General features: G+C 40.9%; 1 protein-coding gene across 1 annotated transcript in view; it reads right to left on the reverse strand.

Annotated features, from left to right (window-relative positions):
- Positions 1 to 26,422, reverse strand: part of LOC142136838 (uncharacterized) — a 166,380-nt gene that overhangs the window by 139,511 nt on the left and 447 nt on the right. Inside the window, exon 2 of the mRNA XM_075194705.1 lies at positions 12,077 to 12,629. Within this exon, the coding sequence (XP_075050806.1) occupies positions 12,077 to 12,491 (415 nt within the window). The 5' untranslated portion in view covers positions 12,492 to 12,629. The remainder of the gene's footprint in view (positions 1 to 12,076; positions 12,630 to 26,422) is intronic.

Below are 26,422 nucleotides of genomic sequence, written 5' to 3' on the forward strand. Positions count from 1 at the left end.
ATAATAAGGGGATTAAATTCAGAGTATAATTTAGAAATAAGTGGTATATTCTGGCCAAGGGAAATGAAGATTATCAGTTTACCAAAAATGATTGATTTCCCAAAAGACTGACAAATTCTTGTAACTGGTCTTAGCTTTTTAAAGACACCTTTACACCCTATTCCACTTCCAGGGGGGTCTGTCACACTTTTTACAACCCATTTGCATGTTGCATTATTTACTACCCAATTCTACTATGTGACCTAACTTTTCTGTGGAGTGTCACACAGACCCAATTTTATGATTAATAGATCCCCTGAATTTACCTATCTATTGATACCAATCAGGCCTAGGTACAGGGTATTAATTCAGTTTTTACTCATTTCCTCAACTTCTCTGTGTGGCAGAATTCTTAATTTGACATATGAGCTGTCCTTCATCATGCTATTGAGAAATATGTGGTTGATCACTACTTTTATTGATTTTAAGATTTTTTTTTATTGATTTTTATTTGAAAACCAAATTATTTTTTGTCTATATCAAATATAACCAGTCATCACATGTTCTCCTTGTGCCAGACTCCATGCAGAGCGATTCCTAAAAGTCTATTCAGGTGTCAAAACTACATCCTAGGCCAGAATAAAACTCACCCCATGAGGTCTTTAAAGCTAACACAGGTGACACTGCTATCTTCTATGTGCAAAGCCACCAAATAAATATACAACAGCCCTTCTGACTTCACATTTTACACCATAGTAGCTCAATTTATCATTGGATTCAGTTGATATACCAAATAAATACTGAAACACTGCAGTTATGATTTAGTCCTTATTCCCTAAAATTATGTGATGATTAACCCTTATAACTGCAAGTTCTCTATGTTCACGACAACGGTGTTCTTATTTGTCGTTATGTATTACACTATATATTTTTCTTCTTTATGGTTGAAAGCACATTGGTTTGTGGAAGGTGATTTGAGGAAGAAATAAATGTGTTTGATGATTGAAGCAAAAACAATGGAGATTGAAGTAGAAGGGAAGTAAAGAAATATATTCACATGTTTATACAGATGTATTTTTGTGTAAGTGCAATTTCAATGGAGCTTGTATCCGTTCAGCACAATGGTGTTTTTGAAGGTGTTTGGAGTATATTTTTGATATCCTCTATCTGGAAAGATTATTGGAACTGTACTAAGTTTTCTATGAGCAGTGTGTTTAACGATGGGGATTATAATTGTTGGTACGTATTGGACTATATACTTTTTTCTCTGTTTTTTGCAATTACATCCTATCCTGTGGAACAGGAGTTGAGAAAGAAACAACCTTGTTTGATTATTTAGAGACACTAAAAAAAAAGATTTCACTACAAGGCACAAATACATTCATTACCTACTGTAAGGAGAAAGACACTCAAGATTTGACCTATCAAGAAATTGTAAAAATACTTTAATTGTATTTATTGGTATTAGATCCCCAGTGCCAATTTTTTTCCCTGCATATGTTGTAATTTGTAGTTTAGGATTAAGGTGGATGTAATCCTTGAAAAAGTGGCTGCAGGTGATGAGAAACGCCAGAATCGAATATTTGTTTTTTTTAAACAAACCCCATACCTGCTAAACATACTGTATGGTTACTCTATTTTAGCAGTGAGACTTTCTACAGATGCACATGGGCTGATTAATCATAGATCTCACCAGATGGCCCCACCATAATGTCGTGAGGTCACTGAGAGCAGGGACGGGCTGGTCCAGTCCCAAATTCTGCTGTGTGTGCAAGTTAACATCCGGCGCTGGAGGGGGTAATTCACTGGTGCTAGGCGCTGTGTGTGTAAAATAGTTATTTAAAAAGGAGTAATAGCTGCACAGCAGCATTCAATGGGAAGTGAAGAATATATTTTTAAATGTAATAGATGAGTGTATTGAACATATGGGTGGTAAGAAAGCGGCGCACAGCGCCTGAGGGGGTTAAGTCTTGGCACTGGACATGTAATTGTATTTATTTTCATTTTGTTCATATATTGATTCATAAGGTAATATGCCATGTAGAAGGAAACTTGTTTTTGTAAGAAAGGATGAAATGAAATCCCATTCTAATTAAGTTTTTTCATCAGAGTGACTATCCTCTTTTTAGCCTCAATTCACAGCAGGGGATGGTTGCCTTTCTATCCTGTGTATTCTGTCCTGTTAAAAAGATAGGGGACTATTTGAATAATGTAAAAGCAAGTAATTCGGGAAATCACAGATTGATGTATATTTTGTTAAGTTTAAACTGTGTGAAACCCAGGTTTAGAGACTATATTGCATCCTAATGCTAAAGATTGGATATAATAAATCAGACTTTGTGGTGCCGTGTAGGATCAGGGGGCTGGATTACCCCCTGCCAACATGTGTTTCAAAAACAGTATATAAAGAGCTGTATTTTGTATTGTAACTGCAGTATACCATCTGTACTTTTGGAAGATCACTAGTACCTCCAACTAGTGTGCAGAGATCCTTATAAGGACCCTTGAGCATAAACATCACTGCTTGAAGATTCTGTCTGACTCCCATTGCCTGCTGTATCTGTGACCAACAGATAAGAGTTTACACTCTAATCCATTCCCCAGCTGTCCTGTGTTGAACCCAGCATCTCTGTGTCAACCCTCTGCCTGCTACTCAGCAGTCCTGATCCATAGCAAGCAGCCAGGAGGTATCAGCCAGCACACAGAAAAGAGGCGCTGCAACAGCTATACCAGCTACCCAGAATTAAGCGGGAATGAGCCTGGTGGTGGCAGCCGAATTCTCTTACAACTATTGCACAGTTGGTATTCGCAAGTTGGGGAGTGTCTGATGGCAGGTGACACCAGTAGGTGTGATCAGTAACAGTAAGTTACTGATGGTGAGAAAGCAATCCAGATAAACCTTGTAACATCCCTTCATCTTTGTCCCTAACAGACCCGGTGGCAAAGTAAGGCCATTCAGTCACACCACCCCTGCAAGCAAAGTTCTGATTAGTCATGTTATGACTTACATATATACATACATACATACACACATCACAAGAACTAACACTAATCAAATATTGCAATATAAATATCTGTCTGTGTTACCCGACTGAAGACATTCTGATGGTCTGGGTCAGTGGATGGGCTGGCATCAGTAGCAGCAAAGCAGGAGAGGTCCCAGTATGCTGTATGTCCTCCAGCAGTACTCACACTTATACTGAGGCAGATAGATTACAGGGAACATACATGCCCTCCAACCCAGATCAATTCATGTTCACCCCAATCAATCCATGCTCTCAGTTAACTCATGCCATCCTCAGTTCACTTCATGCCCTCATGTCAATTTATGCCCCCTCTTCCCCGGGACAATATATTTCTCACTGAATTCCCATTTAAATAATTTCTGTCCCAGTATTAATTAGGGATGTGCACCGGCGACTTTTGAGGTCTCATGTTTTGTGTTTTGGATCCGGATTTTCGTTATTTTTGAGGTTCGGATTTGTCTCGCAAAACACTTGACGAAAGGTCTCGGTTCGGATTTAAGGTATTGGATTCGGATTTTTTTTGAAAAAAACATAAAAAGTTTAAAAATCAAGTTTTTGGGCTTATTTTCACTCCTAGGCTATTATTAACCTCAATAACATTCAATAACAAGCATTTCCACTAATTTACAGTGTATTGTGAACACCTCACAATATAGTTATTAGTCCAAAACGTTGCAACAAGGTATCTTTCTGGACTGCGTAGAGGAGTGGGTCACCACAATATATATTAAAAACCCTGAACTTTTATGATTCGCACCAATAATTGTACCTGGACTGCGTAGAGGAGTGGGTCACCACAATATCTTAAAAACCCTGAACTTTTATGATTCGCACCAATAATTGTACCTGGACTGCGTAGAGGAGTGGGTCACCACAATATCTATTAAAAACCCTGAACTTTTATGATTCGCACCAATAAATGTACCTGGACTGCGTAGAGGAGTGGGTCACCACAATATATATTAAAAACCCTGAACTTTTATGATTCGCACCAATAAATGTACCTGGACTGCGTAGAGGAGTGGGTCACCACAATATCTATTAAAAACCCTGAACTTTTATGATTCGCACCAATAAATGTACCTGGACTGCGTAGAGGAGTGGGTCACCACAATATATATTAAAAACCCTGAACTTTTATGATTCGCACCAATAAATGTACCTGGACTGCGTAGAGGAGTGGGTCACCACAATATATATTAAAAACCCTGAACTTTTATGATTCGCACCAATAAATGTATCTGGACTGCGTAGAGGAGTGGGTCACCACAATATCTATTAAAAACCCTGAACTTTTATGATTCGCACCAATAAATGTACCTGGACTGCGTAGAGGAGTGGGTCACCACAATATATATTAAAAACCCTGAACTTTTATGATTCGCACCAATAAATGTACCTGGACTGCGTAGAGGAGTGGGTCACCACAATATATATTAAAAACCCTGAACTTTTATGATTCGCACCAATAAATGTATCTGGACTGCGTAGAGGAGTGGGCACTGGGCACCACAATAAAATATATAAAAAACCTTCAACAGATCTGCATTACACTACACATACGGCTGCTCCTCCATCCTCTCCATCATATACATGTTGGAGTTTTAGCGTGTGACAACCTCTTGTTTTTGATAATGTCAGTGCATTTGGAATATTTTTCAATTCGCCCCACACCACTGAATGTACTTTATCTATGATACGCAATACGCATCTATCTATCTTGACTGCGTAGTGTGGTGGCCCCGGTACACAATTTGGTACCGAGGCCACAATATAATTTAAAAACCCTCCACGTGTCGGAATTCCACCAAACAAGTATCTGGACTGCATAGTGGGGTGGCCTCGGTACCCAATTTGATACCGGGGCCACAATACCTCCTCCAAACATGCTCCAGACAATTCGTCATTGACAGACCCCAGACAGACAGGGTCGTAGTGTTATTGTTTGACTTTGTAAACCCAAAAAAATGTCCCTGTTGCACATAGTCGTGCAATGAAGACTGACTTTTTCATTTAAAGGCACGATCTTTAAAGTGTAGTGTTTGTAAGTCTAAGTCATATTATACTTTTGGTAAAATTGGTTTTTTTTGTTCCTCTTTATGGTAATTAATTAGTAATAGAATTAAAGTAGGAAATAGAATTAAATAGAATTAAAGTAGGAAATAGAGTGGTATAGAGTTGTAGTGTGGTATAGATAGAGTGGTCCACACAATATAATAATAAAACCCTCAACTGGTCTGAATTCCACCAAACAAGTATCTTGACTGCGTAGTGTGGTGGCCCCGGTACACAATTTGGTACCGAGGCCACAATATAATTTAAAAACCCTCCACGTGTCGGAATTCCACCAAACAAGTATCTGGACTGCATAGTGGGGTGGCCCCGGTACCCAATTTGATACCGGGGCCACAATACCTCCATCAACCCTCTAAATCCCACTCCACTGATGGCGGACACCGGCCGCACGTCTAACACCAACATTGCAGTTACAGCCGCAGTTATACGCTTTGCAATAGGGTGACTACTATCGTATTTGGTGGTCATGGCAAACGACTGTTGGACGGTCAATTGTTTGGTGAAAGACTTAGCGGTCTTACGACTTCCCCTCTGGGAAGATGACCGACTAACAGCAGCAACAGCAGCAGTGGCAGTAGTAGGCGTACCGCTGCAGGATTCCTCGGATGAATCCCGTATTGAGGAGGACTCAGTCTGGCTGCTGACTTGGGCTGCAGGACTGAATCTGATGGAGATTGTGGAGGAAGTTGACGAGGAGGGTGTTGCTGGTGTGTATCCAACTGGACCACGGGATTTAGGTGTCCCTGTACCGATGAGGGTCCTAGCCCCAGTTCCTGAACTAACCACTGAACTATGAAGGTTATTCAGGTGACGTATAAGGGAGGATGTTCCTAGGTGGGCAAGATCCTTACCCCTGCTTATTTGAGCTTTACATAAGCTACATATTGCCATACATTGGTTGTCTGGATTTGGATAAAAATAACTCCAGACCGAAGAGGTGCATTTTTTGGTCTTCTGACCAGGCATGACGATGGGCTTTTTCATCCCATGGACATCAGCTGTTTCCCCCCCTGGTGCCTCATTTACAATAACCACATCACCATCCTCATCATCAAGTTCCTCCACAGCGCCAGCTACATCATCAATAGCCTCCTCCCGAGCCACCTCTTCCCGTACAGTGATGGGAAGGTCAGGCTTGACAACCACCAACACCCTTGGACTCGCCTTGGGGATTTGTGATAATTTCTCTTTAGAAGGCAGAGTTGTTTGCTGTTTTGTTGCTGACAGCATAACTCTCTTCAATTTTTTGTAGGGGGGGGGGAGGAGGAGGAGGGCTAAGATCCGTGGGTGAAGCTGAACCACTAGTCATGAACACGGGCCAGGGCCTAAGCCGTTCCTTGCCACTCCGTGTCGTAAATGGCATATTGGCAACTCTACGTTTCTCCTCAGATGATTTTAAGTTTCTCTTTTTGCTACTTTTTCTTAACTTGGGCTTTTTGGATTTTACATGCCCGGTACTACGAGATTGGGCATCGGGCTTGGAAGACGACGTTGATGGCATTTCATCGTCTATGTCATGACTAGTGGCAGCAGCTTCAGCATTAGGAGGAAGTGGGTCTTGATCTTTCCCTACTTTATCCTCCAAATTTTTGGTCTCCATTATATGTAGCACAAGATACTGCAGAATGTGTGAACTTGGTAATATTGCAGTACCAATGGACTTATACTGCTGGATTGGTTTTGCAAATTTGGTTATAATTATTATATATTTTTTTTTTTTTAAATTTTTTTTTTTTTTTTACTTTTTTTTTATTTTTAAAAAACTTGGGAATAGTGGGGAAATAACTATGCCCTTAGAAGCACAGAGCACAGGACACAGCACCACTGGACTGAACAGGACACGGCACAGGACCCAGCAGCACTACGGAACTCAGCAGGACAGAGCACAGGACACAGCACCACTGGACTGATACTGCAGAATGTGTGAACTTGGTAATATTGCAGTACCAATGGACTTATAATGCTGGATTGGTTTTGCAAATTTGGTTATAATTATTATATTTATTTATTTTTTTAAATTTTTTATTATTTTTAACTTTTTTTTTATTTTTAAAAAACTTGGGAATAGTGGGGAAATAACTATGCCCTTAGAAGCACAGAGCACAGGACACAGCACCACTGGACTGAACAGGACACGGCACAGGACCCAGCAGCACTACGGAACTCAGCAGGACAGAGCACAGGACACAGCACCACTGGACTGATACTGCAGAATGTGTGAACTTGGTAATATTGCAGTACCAATGGACTTATAATGCTGGATTGGTTTTGCAAATTTGGTTATAATTATTATATATTTTTTTTTTTTAAATTTTTTATTATTTTTTACTTTTTTTTTATTTTTTAAAAACTTGGGAATAATGGGGAAATAACTATGCCCTTAGAAGCACAGAGCACAGGACACAGCACCACTGGACTGAACAGGACACGGCACAGGACCCAGCAGCACTACGGAACTCAGCAGGACAGAGCACAGGACACAGCACCACTGGACTGATACTGCAGAATGTGTAAACTTTGTAATATTGCAGTACCACTGGACTTTTACTGCTGAATGTGTGAACTTGGTAATATTGCAGTACCAATGGGCTTATACTGCAGGATTGGTTGTGAAAATTTTGTGGTAATTAAAAAATATTAAAGTAGTTTTTGGTATTTTTTAAAAAAACTTTTTTTTATTTTTTTAAACACAGGGGAATATTGGGGAAATAACTATGCCCTTAGAAGCACAGAGCACAGGACACAGCACCACTGGACTGAACAGGACACAGCACAGGACCCAGCAGCACCACTGACCTCAGAAGGACAGAGCACAGCACACAGCACCACTGGACTGATACTGCAGAACACAGCACAGCACAGCACAGCACTAAACAGCACAGCACAGCACAGCACTAAACAGCACAGCACAGCACAGCACAGCACTAAACAGCACAGAACTAAACAGCACAGAACTAAACAGCACAGAACTAAACAGCACAGAACTAAACAGCACAGAACTAAACAGCACAGAGGACCACCTAACACACCCTCCCTCTACCCTGATCAATGCCCGAGTGAAGATGGCGGCGACTAGCGGGGAATTTATAGGATCCGAGTATCGCGAGATCCGACAACGGGATTATGAGTCAGAGCCTCAGTTTCACTTTTGAATTTGGCGCCAATACCCGGATCTGTCTCGGATCCGACTCGGATCCGCAACGTTCGGGTGGGCTCGGATTTCAGAAATCCGAGTGCGCTCATCCCTAGTATTAATTATATGTCTCTCACAGTGTGTATAAAGAAGTCACATGACTGATGATTTCTGATTATCTGTTCATTCTTTTAAAAGCTTTTTAACATGGATATAATAAATGTTATGCTTTGCTAACTTTTTATGCAGGTAATGACTACTTGGGATTGAGTGAGCAACTACCCTATCAACAACTTAGACAGTACCATGAACCATGTTTGAAAATGCGAGAATTTCCTCATTTACATTTGTGCTATGCTTCATCATCATCATAAACATTTATTTATATTGCACCAGCAAATTTGTTAGCATTTTACAATTGGGAACAAACACAGTAATAAACAATACATGGCAAAACAGACAAAGAGGTGAGAAGGCCCTACTCGCAAGCTTACGATCTATAGATCAATGGGAGTCGGATACATGAGGTTATAGGGTAACTTAGTGAGGGTGGTTGAGGAATATTATAAGCTTGCCTGAAGAGGTGGGTTTTCAGAGAACGTTTGTAGACCAGAGGAAAGTCTTATTGTGCAAGGGAGGGAATTCCACAGAGTGGGTGCAGCCCGAAAAAAGTCATGTAAATGGGAATGGGAGGATGTAATGAGAGTGGATGAGAGACGTAGATCTTATGCAGTTGTCGAGTTGGGAGATTTTTTTTATTTTTTTTTTGATGGCCTTGTATGTTAGTAGAATAATTTTATATTGGATTCTGTAAAAGACAGGCAACCAATATAGCGACTGACAAGAGTGGCTCAGCAGGAAAATCAGTTTGGCCACTGCGTGCATAATAGGGGTTTAGTCTGTTTAGGGGAGGACCAGTAAGGGGGGAATTGCAATAGTCAATGCAGGAGATGATGAGTGCATGAATTAAATATGCTTGGTCTTCAATTTATTTATATATATGTTATTAACTATTTTTGACACTTAGGGCTATATTTAGTAAGCTGCGGGTTTGCAAAAGTGGGGATGTTGCCTATAGCAACCAATCAGATTATAGCTTTCATTTATTTAGTACCTTCTACAAAATGATAGCTAGAATCTGATTGGTTGCTATAGGCAACATCCCCACTTTTTCAAACCCGCAGCTTAGTAAATATAGGCCTTAGACTCATTCTACCAATTACAGTATTTATAAAACTTCAAAATTTTAGCCAATTTCATACTTTCACTTGCATAGTTTTCTGAATTTTGCATAGTTTTCTTAGTCTATTTGTGTGTTTGTCCCAGACTTTCCTCTTGTGTTTTCATCAAGGCCTTAACAACATCCAAACTGAGTCAATCTAACTTGGCTCTTGAGGGGTGAACAAGCAGTCATGTGCATGTGGGATGATGTATTAAATCTATGGCTAGTGCTTACTGAATTGAAAAACATAATCAAGATTGGTCAAGTGCAAGAGAAAATTGAGTACTTGGAATCACAAGATTTGCTGCCTTATAATGCTGGACCACTCTCCACTGCTCATAGCTAGGAACTATTGACCAGGATGATTGGCTAAATATACCCTGTCAAGGCATATATATGGTATTTTGTTGGTTGGTTATGAGCTTGTTGTGACAGGTAATGGAGCTATTGTGACAAATGCCACATCTTCTGAGAGCTCTGCCCCAACCAACCAGTATAATTGAGTGCCTTTAGGAAACAAATTTCCTTGTATGAGCCGGAAAAGATATGTGCATGCATGAGCCGGGAGTGGGACTGAAGTTCTTCTAATGTGGAAAAAATGGTTTTAAAATGTAATTCATTTATTTTAAATATGCCGCCATATCTAATTTGGGTTTTCAGTTTTTCTAAAAAAAAAACAACGAACGTCAATATTTCATTATATTTCTACTACACTTGGTACAGCTATTCCTTACAAAAATAATGTATGATTACATGCTAAACAATTATTGGGAAACAACATGTTAATATGGTTGTTTACCCTTCTTCAGAATGGGTTGCATCTGGAGATGAAGCAGGTGCTTTACTGAAAACCCAAGTCTTCTGCAAATATTAAATTGATACAACTCACTAAGAATCCTGAGAGGCTTGTTCAATCTTTCTTGTCCCTAGTGGCAAACTGATTACAGTTATGTTAAACAAACAAGATTTGTGACTTTTCTAAGCGCTCTCATACACAGCTACCTTAAATATATAACACTGAGGAAACCACTTTCCTCTACAGACAATCTAAAGTATATAACAATGTGTATATGTCAGGTGCTTATGAGTTTTGTCAATGGATTTCTGATTAGACAAATTCAACAAATTGTTTCATCCAAAAAAATGCCATAATTCACTATGTTCTTATAAAAATAATTCCTCCATGGTAGATGGTAATTAGGTGGCACATCAATGTCTTTAAAAGTCTTTAGAGTATTTTCAAAACTTGATTACAGACAAAGACCTTGATTACAGTTATGTGCCGATCCAATTTCTGCAGAGCAATATTGGGCCTCATTCACAAGCTGAAAGAAACGCACATTTCATTTTGCCGAAATGTGCCAATTTATCCACCGTGTTCAAACATTGGTGCCTGCTCACATGTCAGTTTTAATCTTTTTGTAATGCTAAATATTTTTGTTAGATTGCAAGTCTGTCAGGAAATATTCACAGACAGAAGCATAAAAACGTCACTTCAAAGCTCTTATCACTGTTATGGTGGAGTTAATAATAAATGGTCCCCTTAATCTACGATATTATGGTTACCACGTTTGCCTCACAGCACTGGGGTCATGAGTTCAATTCCCAACCATGGCCTTATATGTGTGGAGTTTGTAGGTTATCCCCGTGTTTGCGTGGGTTTCCTCCCACACTCCAAAAGCATACTGGTAGGTTAATTGGCTGCTATTAAATTGCCCTTAGTCTCTCTCGGTCTCTGTGTGTATGTTAGTGGATTTAGATTGTAAGCTCCAATGGAGCAGGGACTGATGTGAATGAGATTTCTGTACAGTACTGCAGAATTAGTGGTGCTATATAAATAATTAGATGATGATGATGGTTGCATGTATTTTACCTAATCCCATATAAAATAAGTCTACTAACATACAAGGCCATCAACAAAACTGCAGCACCATACATCTCTTCACTTTTCTCAAACTATATCTCAATACAAGCTCTGCGCTGTGCATAAGGACCGTGCCTCTCATCCTTATTGCCTGTTTCCATTCCCGGTTACAGGACTTTTTTCAGCTGCAAACACTTTGTGCAATGTCATCCCTGCACAACAAGACATTACCTTCCCCTCCAAATCAGACAAAACATCTGTTTAGGCAAGCTTACCAAATTCCTGAAATACCTGGTTACCAGCCCTCTACACAGTTCACACAAAACTTACATACGTTCTCTTCCCATACTCTGACGCCTAGACCAATAGTGTAACTGGATCCTATAGCCTTCTAAATATTTTTTACCCTTGCAATCTGGTTGGACCAATTTGCTATACGTGGCACTTAACCGCAATTATCAAATACCTATTGTTCTATAGATTAATAGTTTTTGAACAGGGCCCTCCTACCTAGGTCTATCTGTTACTACCCTGTCTCGTTTTATTACTGTGTTTGTTTCCATTGTAAAGATTTACAACTGGTGCTATAAAAATAAACAAGATCAAAGCACATTATCATACATGAGAATCACACTATACATACAACTTGCTTGTGTTACTGGTCTGGTAACAGATGGAAGGACAGAACTGAGGAGTATATTGAGGGACTTCTCCTTTCTGGTTCATATGGCAACACCAGCTAATTCTATACACATAGCTTTGTGCAGTAACATTACCTGTAATTATAGGCTGCAAACAACTTGACTGTTCCATCCCATGATCAATGAAAACATTTCTTATGTTGAGATGTTGTAGCTTTGATTGTACAGAACCCTTATACGTTTTAAATGTGTCTTCATCCCATAGCTTAGACGCTCTATACTCAATTAAAATGTTGCCATCCATCCTCTGGTTTCCTTCTGTGGTTGAGCAAGATGTAATGCTAATTAACTCCAGACCCAGCATCTCTCCTGCTTCACATAAAATGTCCTTTAGTGCCGGTTCCTGGAGTTTGTAGAGGGCATGCACTGAGTCTTCTGCCTTCATGAAGGGGCATATTACTTTCTCTGGTGTGCGAACAAAGGAGTCACACAGGTGAATGAAAATGGGAAAAGTTTCATCCAATCTTAGTTTCTTTGGGAAAGTTGCCATCTTTTAAGCTCTAGCATAAACAAACTTTCCTTGGAATCACAATTAACCATTTAGGACAAGTTTATGGTAAGAAATGCTCCTGTATTTCTGTTTTTTCTATTGTACACTTTGCAGGATCATGTCTTGCATGCATTGGTCCTAGGAGTAAACAAACAATGTATATAAAAATTTTAAGTGACAAGAGTGAAAAAAAATAAGCAATGTTTTACAGCATTTAAAAATGAACTCTAGTATACTGTCACTCTACCATAACTACGTATAAACTGACATTACGGGGGGAATTCAGTTCCCATGAGTATTTTTTCTTTTTTTTTTTTTTTAACACCGCAGTAAGTGATTTTAACACTTTTTTTTACCAATTCTGGAATCCGTTAACTTTACCGATTATTCAAATCTATTTTAAAAGCACCGTTTTGTTAGCGAAAACGGTCCCATCACGGACAAGTAGATTATCCATTGAAAGTATAGGGAGGAAGGGAGGGAGAAGTATTAAATGCTATACAATTAATTTTTAATGGGGCGCGTTAATCTGTCAAATCCACAGTTTTATCTCGCACCTCTCATGGCTGTGCAAAAAATAAAAAACATAAGAAAACTATTTGAAATCATGTAATAATGTAAAAATAATTACAAATTATGTTTCTCAGTAATGTATAACATAGAAAAGTGATTTTTTTCATGAAAAGCATGTAAAAAATTTTAAATAAAATTAATAAACACAATAATCCCTAATTAATATATGTATGTATGTACTAATATGTACTGTATGTACTAATGTGTTTTGTGATGGTATAGATAATTGTATAGTAAAAAAAGTAAAAAAATAAAGTATAGTAAAAAAAAAAGTACTGTATGTAGATATTATAAAATAGAAGGTTGTACAATGCAATACAAATGTATGCCAATGTATTTATTTTATTATAGATGACCGCGTTAACCCTCCTCCCTCCACTGCACTAAAAATTTGCCTGCACCAATGGTTAACGCGCGTGTGTGGAGTTACCTGTTTTCAAATTGAATGGCATGACTTTTTACACTGCATTACCTAACAATGGTCGTGTCCTTGGATCAAAACCTGCGCAGATAATTTACATTTTTTAACGCTACAACAAAAAAAATATACCATGGTCAATTGAATTCCCCCCTATAAATGCGTTTCCTGTTATAATGTTTCTTGATTTAATTGAATTGCTTTGAGTTAATGCATGATTCCATATGAACCCCTCTATACACTCGGTGGCCACACTATTTGGTACACCTTTCTAATACAGGCTAGAACCCACTATGCCCTGAATTCTTCGTGACATGGGTTCAACAGGGAGCTGGAATCCTTATAGATTCTGGTCCATGTTAGCATGATAATATCACACAGTTGCTGCAGGTTTGTCATCTGAACATTCATGATATTTATCCCCAGTTCCAATACATGCCAAAGGTGCTCGATTAGATTGAGATCTGGTGAATGTGGTGGGCATTGGAGTACACTGAAATCATCGTTATGTAAACAGCTTGAGATAATGTGAGCCTTGTGACATGGTGCATTATCCTGCTGGAAGTAGCCATTAGATCAGGGTTTCCCAAACCCAGTCCTCAGGGCTCCCTAACAGTGCAGGTTTTCCATATCTCCTTGCTGGAGCACAGGTGTATTCATTACTGACTGACACATTGTAACAGATCCACAGGTGGTCCTAATTATGTCATATGTGATCCGGAAAACCTGCACTGTTAGTTTATACCAAATTCAGACCCTTCAATCTATATGTCACAGCAGAAATCGGATAAAACAAAGTTTCTCCAATCTTCAACTGTACAGTCTTGGTGAGCCTGTGCCCACTGTAGGCTCAGTTTCTTGTTCTTAGCTAACAGAAGTAGAACTGGATGAGGTCTTCTGCTGCTGTAGCCCATCCAGTTTAAGGTTTAATGTGTTTTGCATTCAGAGATCATCGTCTGCATTAGTAACACATGCCTATTTGAGTTATTGTCATCACTTTTCAGCTTGAACCAGTATGGCCATTCTCCTCGGACCTCTATTAACAAGGTGTTATTGTCCACAGAACTGTCGCCCAGTGGATGTTTTTTGCACAATTCACTGTACCTTTAAAGACTGTTGTGCATGAATATTACAGAAGATCAGCAGTTTCTCAGATACTCTTACCACCCTCTCTGGCACCAACAATCATTCTATGGTTATAGTCATAGACCACATTTCTTCCACATTCTGGTGTTTGGTCTGAACAACAACAACTGCCACATGATTGGCTAATTCGATATTTTCATTAACGTGCAAGTGTATTTAATAAAGTGGCCACTGAGTGTACAGCCTGAAAATAATCTATGCTTTTATACTGGAAGTACTTCTGAGTTTGCAGTTACTACAGTTTGACACAATTTCCCACTATTAGGCTGCTATGTGGGTCTGATATGGTTAATTCCCTCAAACACTTTATAATATGGTCAAAAGTGGGTATATATACCCCCTATATCACATGATGAGCAGCTGTTTGCATACTGTGCTGCATTGTCATAGAGATGGCAAGGCAGGTATGGGGTGCTTTTTCACTGGCTATTCATTTATAATGCAATCATTTGCAATAATAGCTATAGGTCCAACAATCATGGGCTCCCTTCTATCTTTCCTGTTGGAGACCATAGGTATGTTGCAGTGTTTGAGCTAAAATGTGCTCAGTGGAAATACCGTTGTTTTTGTTTTTAAAGAGAAATCCATTATTCAAGATTTCTTTGATTAAAAGGAGTCTTCGGCATTGCCTGACTCTCCTTAAATTTTTAAGAAATGCATTGATTTATGATTCTGTGCTTTTTACCATATATTAATATTGTCACAGATTTGTTTATTAATGTTGCCAATTGAATGATACCAAACTTCTTTCTGGGTACAGTTGTATGCAATGCAGGGAGCACAGCTATACCACACGGCTAAAAGTATCTGGACATCCCTTCTAGTTAGTGAGTTCGGCAAGTTCAGCCACACCCACTGATAACAGGTGCATGAAATCCAGCATACAGCCATGTGTTCTTTCCAGAGGGAGTTTGGACTATGGAGAACACAAGAAGTGTTTGTCAAGGTCTTCATGAATTAGATTTCCATGGCCAAACAGCCGCACACAAGCCTGAGATCACCAATGCGCAATACCAAAAGTTCACTGGAGTAAAGTACACCTCCATGGGACTTTGGAGCAGTGGAAAAATGTCCTCTGGAATGACTAATCATGCTTCCCCATCTGGCAGTCTAACCAATGATTCTGGGTTTGCTGATGCAAGGTGAATGCTTCCTACCCGAAATCATGCTGCCAACTGTAAAGTTGGTGGAGGAGGAATAATGGTCTGGAGCTGTATTTTATGGTTTGTCTGAGCCCTTTAGTTCCAGTGAAGATGAGTCATGGACAATCGATCCATAAAACAACTACCGTATATACTCGAGTATAAGTCGACCCGAATATAAGCCGAGGCACCTAATTTTACCACAAAAAACTCGGAAAACTTATTGACTCGAGTATAAGCCTAGGGTGGGAAATGCAGCAGCTACTGGTAAATTTCAAAAATAAAAATAGATAACTTAACTGAATGCTGGCCCCTCGATAAGGTCTGAATCATGCCCTATATCATGCCCTACCTCCCCACACTATATCACTTCCCCACACTACAATGTAACAGTGTAATGTGGGCTAGTTGAAATAAGGGAAATTGCTAGACTAATGAAGGAGAGAGGGAGATTGCTGCTATTTCATAAATAAATAATAATAATATAAATCAACAGGATTTTGGGATTAGACTGCAGCTGAGTCTTTATAATGATAGCGTTCAATTTTCCTCTGGCATGAATAATTGGTTTGAATCACTATAAGTATAGAAAAAACAAATGTAGATATAAAAATTGACCGGACATTTAATTTAACATAATATAAGAGCGTAAATACAATCAAAAGATGAAAAATGCAATAGAATTATGATAAAATTGTGATAATGCTACCACATAAATAAGGCACAAGTTTAAAATTTATATATAAAAAGAAACCAATGTCCAGTGCATGGCATAATGTATCCAATGGGTACTTCCGTGATTAAGCCCGGGAGAGCTGCTAATAACGTGATGAAGTCTATGTAGTAGGTCCTGTAAGAACAGTCTTAAACCAACCTTATGAATTTGATAGTCCACAAAGAGGTAGGGAAGTCCAGCGATTCTCCTAAGATGTATCCTAGGTGGCAGAAAAGAGGATCCCCGTGTGAAACAACAGCGCTAATTCCACGCTGAAGACGGTAATCCTCGGAGGTAGTAGAGAGAGCATCGGAGCGAGTGCTCAGCTGCTCCCGACTAGGCTCTGCGCAGTGTGACATGATGTCAGAGGTCACTGCACAGGCCGTACCTGCACCACCCACCTTGCCCGCTCTGCTGCAGCCTGCATTGCGCTCAGTACGGCACCTCACTCTGCTGCCCCCAGCCACCTCAAGCAGGGACTTTTCATTGTCCTGGAGCATCACTGGAGTATAACCCGAGTAGGGGCTTTTTCAGCACAAAAAATGTGCTGAAAAACTCGGCTTATACTCGAATATATACGGTAATTATAAACCAATAGATGCCTGTGCAATCTTCTGCTCCTTGGCAAATACAACCAATTTCCTCTGCAAACCTATGCACAATGTTGTCAATTCGGGTGCACTTGCTCAAAGCTGACCCAAAAATGACACATGTAATAGAAACTGTCCAGCTGTCCCCTCACACTCATGATTTAAGATAGAAATAATGCTAAACCAGGAAATATTTTAGAGAAATAGTGAAAAGTTTATTTATTTAAAAAGGGTAGTACTTAAGGCATATAAGGTTAGAGTTTGATATAATGTTTACACTTATCCACAATGTACTTCCCACAGATTTTTAGGAAGCAAGCACCTTGAAGGTCATTGGCGGACCATCAAGATGCATGCATGTCAGGCGCCGTCTCCGCACTGACACTTGGTGCAGGAGACGGATGCCTGCACCTTCCAAGCAACCACGTCCTGTTGTCTAGCAGCGGGACGCTATCTCTGCTCACCTGTCTGCAGCCAGCTTGTCTTACCGCCAAAATCTACGTAACCCTATTAGGAGGCACCTTAGGGTATATAAGGCAGTCTCTGACACATGTCTAGTGCCAGAGTATTTGGTCTTCAGCCTTGCTCCAGCATTTGTTCCTGTGTTGCTGTTTTGGATTCTGACCCCGGCTTGTTCCTGACTTCTCCTTTGGTTCCTGATTCTGGCTTAGAGTGATATTTGGTATTGACCCGGCTTCCTGACCATTCTCCTGCTTCTGATTTGGCTATATCAGTTCCTCTGATTTTGACCCGGCTTGCTGACTACTCTTCCATCCTGCATCCTGGTGGGCTAACACCGCTGCCTCAATTGTTACCTCGCCAGCTGACTGATACTGAGGGCGCGACCTGCACGTCCCTTGCAGCGAAGTCCATACCTCCTTGCGGGGGTTTCTGGTGAAAACCAGGGGCGTGTTAGACTCTGCGCCTCAGTACTCAGTAGCGCCTACTGCTGGCAGGTATCATCAATTCCACCTAGCGATTCTGACAGTATACTCTGGCCATGTCAAATGCCGAAGGCACCGTTGATCTCTCTGCTATTGACCTCCTGCAGACCTGACTCGCCGAGTTGATCAACAAGAGGTTAACCAGACTCAGCTCCTGCAATGCCTTCAGGGACTGGCTACACGCATGGATACCCTCCAGAGAACCCTGACTCCTCCCGGAGTATCTGTTGCTCCCGCACCCCCTGTTGTCGGCTCTCCTGCTTTAGCTGCACCTAATCCTACTCAAGGGATTCGCATCCCACCTCCCGAAAACTTTGGTTGTGATCCGAGAAAGTGCAGAGGGTTTCTCAACCAATGTGCTATCCAGTTCGAGCTATCACCAGGAAATTTTTCTTCAGAACGAGCCAAGGTGGCATATATTATTTCATTACTCACGGATCAAGCGCTTGCCTGGGCCTCTCCTCTATGGGAGCATGATGACCCCCTGTTACAAAATCCATCCTCCCTCATACAAAGCTTCAGAAAAGTGTTCGATGAGCCTGGTCGAGTTGCCTCTGCGGCCTCCAGCATTTTGAAGCTACGCCAGGGAAGCCTTCCCGTGGGTCAGTACGCAGTTCAGTTCAGAACTCTCGCCTCTGAACTGAACTGGAATAATGAGGCCCTTATAGCTACCTTTTGGCAGGGGCTGACAGATCGGATCAAGGACGAGTTGGTCTTCAGGGATTTACCAGCTACCCTAGATGATCTGATCTCCTTATGCATCAAGGTCGATATCCAGTATTTGGAGCGTAATCAGGAACGAGAACAATCTTGCCGGGCTAGTCCACGCTTGGTCTCCACTTTTCAGAACCCACCAATTCTACTTGAGGAGCCCATGCAGATCAGGCTTTCTCGTCTAACTGTGGAGGAGTGGGAACGAAGTTTTAAAAACCACCTATGCCTCTACTGCGCTGACCCCTCTCACATTCTGTCACAGTGTCCCAAGAGACCGGAAAAACGCCAGATCCTAGTCGGTGCCAGGAAGGCCGGTCTAGGACTGAGTACATCTTCCCCTTATTCTCCAGACAAGACGGACTTTTTGATGCCCATCATCATCCATGCTTTCCAGGGTCCGGTCTCCCTTCGGGCCTTCGTGGATTCAGGGGCAGCTGGAAACTTTATTTCTGCATCCTTAGCAGCTAACCTTCATCTCCCCCTGGAATCATTATTGCAACCCTTGGTTCTGACAGTGGTGGATGGTAACAGAGTGGCCAATGGATCTATCTCTCAGGCCACCCGGCCGATCCGACTGCAAGTTGGTCTCCTCCATTTTGAATGGATCTCATTTCTAGTCCTTCCACAGACTGTTAATCCGGTAATATTAGGACTACCCTGGTTAAGGGACCATTCACCCCAATTTGACTGGCATCATGCTCAGGTTACTTTCTGGGGTCCGCTCTGCGCTGATCGATGCCTCAATATCCTACCTATTAGATGTCACGCTCTCAGACCCAGTCTTGGGTTGCCATCTGAATACGCTGCCTTCATGGATGTCTTCAGTAAGACTGCCGCTGAGACTCTTCCACCCCACCGTCCTTGTGATTGTTCCATTGAACTTATTCCTGGAGAAAGGATTCCTCGTGGCAGAAAGTATTCTCTCTCCCTCCCTGAGACTCGAGCCATGACCGAGTGTGTATCTGAAAATCTCGAACGAAGATTTATTAGAAAATCTTCCTCACCTGCCAGTGCAGGGATATATTGTGTCCGGTGCTGGTTTTTCCATGGATCCTGGGAAAGTGGCTGCCATTCTAAAATTGGCCACAACCATTGGGCCTTAAGGCGATCCAACGCTTTATTGGCTTCGCCAATTATTTGTCACGGTTCAAATAGAAAGTGCAGCTTAGGAGCCAGGAATGAGGTGAAAACACACAAAGTTTATTGCTGGAATAACAATCTGATGGTGTAATACTGAATATACAGGAAAATGCAGGAATAAATACCGGGTAGATGGCTGATGTAGGAAAGTGGTAATATGGAGAGCTCCCAGATAGCAGGTAAGCAGTGATATGGAGAGATCCAGGCAGCATGAAACCACAAGCACAGCAGAGGGTAGGATCAACAGGATGGGACAACAATAACCAGCAATGACTGCTGGGAGAGACAGGTTTAAGAAGGTACACATCCAGGTGCAAGGAATAATTACAGGGCAGGTTAACCCCTGATACAAACAAGTAAGGCACAATAGCAGCACCTCTGGTCATCAGAGGTACTGCTGCAAACACATAAAATTAACACAAATACTGCACAGTGCAAAACAGAGACTGCAGGATGCAAGCAGCATTCAAAAAGGGAGATGTTGCAAGGCAGACGGAGGCAGACCGTGACATTATTATAGGCCTTTCTTTGTTGAAGTTGATGCATCCTCCATTGGCATGGGAGCCATTCTTTCACAGAAAGATTCCAATGGAAAGTTTCATCCCTGTGGTTTCTGTTCCAGAAGATTTTCCTCCAGCGAATTAAACTATGGTATCGGGGATAAAGAGTTATTGGCCATCAAAACAGCACTAGAGGGGGCTGAGCATCCTGTTACTGTCTACACAGACCATAAGAACTTACCGTACTTGCAAACAGCTCAGTGTCCGAACCCACGTCAGGCCCGCTGGTCCTTGTTTTTTGCCTGTTTTAATCTCATTTTGACCTTTCGACCTGGGGTTAAGAATATCAGGGCGGATTCTCTCTGCCGATCATTTGATGATAAAGATCTTCAACCCACCCCCGCCCCCAGAACCATCTTGGATACTACTACCATTGTGGCCCTCACCAGAACTTCAACCAAGGTTCCTCCTCCTGGTCTCTCCTTTCTCACTTCCAGGCTTCGGCACAAGGCTCTCAAGTGGGCCCATGATTTTCTGTTTGCCAGGCATGCGGGTGTCAAGAAGACCTTCTTGTTGATTTCTAGGTATTATTGGTGGCCCTCTATCCAGGCGGACGTTAAGGCCTATGTTGCCGCTTGTGGAATCTGTGCCAGATACAAGACACCTAGGCAGTCTCCTGCAGGACCCTTGGTACCACTTCTTATTCCAGAGAGACCATGGACTAGTATTTCTATGGATTTCGTCACTGATTTACCAGCTAGCCATGGATTCAATACTATCTGGGTGGTAGTGGATAGATTTTCCAAGTTGGCACATTTCATACCTCTCAAGGGATTTCCTTCGGCTTCTATCCTTGCTAACCTCTTCATCAAGGAGATTTTCCGTCTTCACGGCTGTCCCCAGAATATTATCTCGGATAGAGGAGTACAGTTCGTGTCCAAGTTCTGGGGATCATTCTGCAAAGAGTTGGAGGTCAATCTAAAGTTTTCCTCAGGGTACCACCCTCAAACCAACAGCCAAACGGAGAGGGTCAAACAAGACTTGGAACAATTTCTCAGGACCTACTCTTCGGGTAATCAATCTGAATTGAGTCGTTTTTTGTGTTGGGCAGAATTTGCTCATAATAACCAGGTGCATGTGTCTACTGGTTCGTCTCCATTTTTTCTTACCTTTGGGTTTCATCCGCTCCTTCCTGAACTTTCATAACCTGGTTCAGCACTTCTGGCCATGCAGAATCTCATTCAGGACATTTCTCAAATATGGTCTCAGGCGAAGTCCAAATTATTGGAATCCTCCCGATGCTACAAAGCTAGCGCCGATCGTCGCCGTAGACAAGTGCCCAGACATCGAGTTGGGGACAAAGTGTGGTTTTCCACAAGGAATTTAAGACTTCATGTTCCCACCATGAAGCTCGCACCCCATTATATCGGACCTTTTCAAATAACTCAAGTTATAAATCCCGTGACATTCAAACTCCTTCTTCCTCCATCACTCAAGATTAACAATGTGTTTCATATTGCTCTACTTAAACCCCTCATTCTCAACAGATTTGTCAAAAGAACCCCACCCCCGGTCCCAGTAAAGACTGATCATGGGGAGGAATATGAGATCAATCAGATTCTGGATTTCCGGATCTCCAGGGGTTGCCACCAATATCTTGTTGACTGGAGGGGTTATGGCCCCGAGCAGAGATCTTGGATCGATGTACAAGATATACATGCCCCTCGCTTATTGGCCAAATTCCAGAAGGAGACTCCGCGCCTCAGTACTCAGTAGCGCCAACTGCTGGCAGGTATCATCAATTCCACCTAGTGATTCTGACAATGCATCAGCAGTACGTTTAGTAATTGTCTCAATTTGGTGCAAAATGATTAATAACTTTATTTACAGTACCTATAGAAAATCATCTTACCCTGTCAACACTACCTTTTGTCACATTATACCTTGAAAATTAAATCAAACTTTTTCCAGTTGTACTCACACATCATAACCCTCAACATCAAGGTGAAAATAATATTTACAAAAATTCTTAACAATTAACATAATTTAATTACTAAAATAATATGGTTTGGAAAAGTGATCATACCTTTAGAATAATCATTATAAACTTACTGAGGTATAACCAATGACCTTCCAGATCAAACAACAGGCTAATTGGCCACCACCTGACATCTATTGTAGTAGTTTTGATTTATTCAGAATAAAACCTGAGGATTCCACTACTAATGCATGGTAAGGCAAATATTTCACCATGGTTGGAAAGGTGTTTTGAAAAGGGTTCTGGCATAAAGTTGTGGAAAGGCACAAGTTAGGAGAAGGATACAAAAAGATTTCAAATGCTTTTACTGCTCTTACTGTTCAAAGCATTATTAATAGAGATGTTCACTTACCTTCGTGTTTTGGTTTGGTTTTGGATCTGGATCTGGATCTGGATTAACTTCATGCTTTGGTTATGGCAAAACTGCACCTCTCGTGTTTTGGTTTTGGATTCCTATTTTTTTTCTAAAATTTTTTGTTCCTACATTATTATTAACCTCAATAACATTAATTTCCAGTCAATTTTTGTCAAGTGACAAGAACACTGCTACCCTTCCTGTTTCTGTATGAGCAATGGCACTAAGCAATGGCACTAGAGAGTGAAAAGAACACTGCTACCCCTCCTGTTTCTGTATGAGCAAGGGCACTAAGCAATGGCACTGGAGACTGGAGAGTGACAAGAACACTGCTACCCCTGTTTCTGTGTGAGCAAAGGCGCTAGATCTCCTGGGGGGAGAGGTACTTATGGAATCCAAAACCTGCAAGATCCAACAAGGCAACAGTGACATTTTGCATCGATTCAGATACGAAGACGTGCAAAAGTAGGCTTGTCAGCCTACTCGGATCCCCTAAGTTCAGGTGAGTTCGGTTTTCAGAGAACCGAGTCCGAGCATCTCTAATTATTAAGAAGTGAAAAGCGTATGACACCACCAACACCTTGACTAGATTGGGCTGTCCCTCCAAACTGGATGACAGAGCCAGGAGGATTTTGATCAGGGAAGCAACCAAGAAGTCAATGGCTACTTTGAAGGACTTACAAGTCTTTATAACTGAAACTGGTCGGTCTGTGCATATGACAACTATCTCACAAGTTTTACACAAAGCTGCCCTGTATGGCAGGGTGGCAAGAAGATGCTTCTTCTGAAAAAGTGCCACACTCTGTCTCATTTGAGTTTTGCAAAACAACACTTGGAACATCATGGTGCAAAGTTTGGCAAAAGGTTGTATGGTCAGATTATACCAAGACAAAACATTTTTGGACTGAACTCCAAGCGTTATGTTTGGCGCAAATCAAATACAGCACACCACCCAAAACACACCATACCTACTGTGATGCATTGTGGTGGCAACATTATGTTGTAGGGGTGTTTCTCTACAGCAAGGACTGGGCAATTTGTCAGGATTGAAGGTGGGTGCTGCCATGCACACCCAAATTATTTAGGAAAACCTGCAACCTTCTGCTAAGCAGCTGATAATGGGCAGGTGACTCACCTTCCAGCGCAACAACAATCCTAAAAATACCTCCAGGAAAACAATGCAGAGGCTTATGGATAGGTAGGTGAATGTGTCCTTGACTGGCCAAGTCTGAGCCCTGACCTAAATCCGATAGAAAATTTGTGGATGGACTTGGAGAGCAGTTTTTATTAATTTTCCAAATGGTTGACTTTTTTTTCGTTAGTTGAATGTTGTAAGGCAAATTGTGTAAATTAAGCTAGAAAAATATTGATTCAATTTATTTCAATTTTCGTGGTGTAATGTGACAAAAGGCAATGATTTTGACAGGGTGTGATGATTTTCTATACGCACTGTATATACTTCCAATATAATTGACAGTACTTTGCAGATGAATGGTTAATCACTGACATTAGTCTACAGTCTAAGGGGTCTATTTATCAAACATTTCATAGCCTCTGGTGTTCACTAAAATAATGAGCAATACCGCCATCCCCACAGTTCTCAGTGAGAATGGCAGAATGGGGCAATTTAACAAGCTCCGAAAACTGTAGCTTTATGCAGCTTGTCTCCGATTGCTAATGCAAAGGATGGCATTGGCATCTCTTATCTATAGCTAAAGCACTGCATGAGAGGAAAATTCTGATCCCTCCCGGGCAGGCTGCACAGCCCTCCCCTCCCTCTGTCACTAATGGTTATGGGTGCATGCACTGACTGATGGCTGAGCAAACGTAATGAAAACGATGGGGTGAAAGATATCTCCTTAATAATCGCCCCTTATCGAAGGCTCTGTACTGGTAAGACTCAGGGCCTGATTCATTAAGAAACGTAATTGCCGATACATGCTGTATTTTGCGTAATGCCCAGAAACCGACCTTACGCCAGTGAACGCAGAAATGTCCAGGGAGGACTGGACGTATGCACATAGTCAATGTGCAGTAAGGGAGTGCCAAGCTCGAGCAATGTTCAATTAAATCATTGGGTATCTCTAAGGTATGTGATTTTCAGTCGCATCAAGTCAGGTGTAAGTACCGATTATTAGTGATGGCGGCTATTTATGCATGCTAGAACATGTATTTGCAATTAGGAGCATTATATATATAGTAGACATTCATAACAACCTAATAAATTAATTTTATGGGGAAAATAACTTTAAAAAAAAATGTCTAGTCACCAATGACTGTATAATTGACAGGTGACAGTAATTGAATTAATATGAATTCGATGTATCCTGCAGTGTGTTATCTGTCAGAGCAGAGCGTACCTACACCTGTATTCAACAAGAGACGATTCTTCAGAAATTCTTGTGGTTAAACATGGACGTGAGTGTGCGATTTACATGGTTTTTAAAAAAATAAATAAAAATAAACTTACCTTCGTTTTGGTGCCTTAATAAATCAGGCCCTCGATTGAAAAATTGAATTGACAATTTAAATTCATCTCTAATCGCTGCGAGATGTGGCATAGGAGATGATAAATTATGTGATTATTCATAAATAGGGGTCTAAAGTCTCTACCTGACAAACATTAATATATATGTACACATTTTTGCTATTGGGACCGTGGGTCAAGCTGGAAAACCAAACTGATCAATCCCCTTATATCAAATGCGCTCCCGATTTTGTTTTCTTTTGTCCAACGCTTGTGCAAAAACCAGATCTTAGATGTAGGGAAAAGATGTCTGTGTGCAGATACATATACCTGTCCTATAAGGCTGCATATAAACAGTTTTCCTTCAATGTATTTTTAGTTTATACACTGTGAGGCAAATATAACAAGTGACTTACCTTTACACTAATAAAATTTATACATTGCGGCTTTTCAGATGGACAATGATCATCTACTTATTTGTGGAAATCCTTGTCGTTCTCTCTGCTTCCTGCTCTTTAAGGGGTATATTTAACAAAGTGTGATGGTGCACTAACATGCACTTAACGTACAATCCATGCCCCGATGTGTCCCCCGCATATTTATTAAAGATTAACTATAGTTGCAGAGATGGAGGGAGATGTTTGTGCGCATGTCCAGTTCTTTGAACTGGACATGCGCAATTGCTTAAAGAAGAAGACCGAAGAGGAGGAGGAGGAGATCCAGGGACATCGAGTTCCGAAGAGGCAGGTAAGTATGATTTTTTTTTATCACAGAAATAGCAGTTTTTCGGAACTGCTGTTTCTGTGCTGGGTTGTACATAAATGTGAAAAATAGTTCAATCCTTATCATTGCGATAAGGATTGAAAACTATTTTTCACTTTATGTTAATATTGATAAATGTGCCCCTAAGTTTCGTTTCTGATTTGAAACATAACAGAATATTTTGTTTTCTATTTCCTCCCCCTGCTCCTATTTCCTCACTCTTACGCAGGCTGTATTATCTCCAAAGCAGAACTGCAGATAACTTTACACTTAGAAGGAGCACTTCACAGGTGACTACTGAGGGTATCTCATTGCAAATTCTGAAAAGAGCGCAGAGAAATTCTTGGAGCCTTCTCCAAAGAAAGGAAGATTCGAAAAGTTGAATGAATAAAGCCTGATCTGTCTCTGTATGTTAAACCTATGTATG

The sequence above is a fragment of the Mixophyes fleayi genome, chromosome 1 (assembly GCF_038048845.1).
Source record: "Mixophyes fleayi isolate aMixFle1 chromosome 1, aMixFle1.hap1, whole genome shotgun sequence".
NCBI lineage: Eukaryota > Metazoa > Chordata > Amphibia > Anura > Limnodynastidae > Mixophyes > Mixophyes fleayi.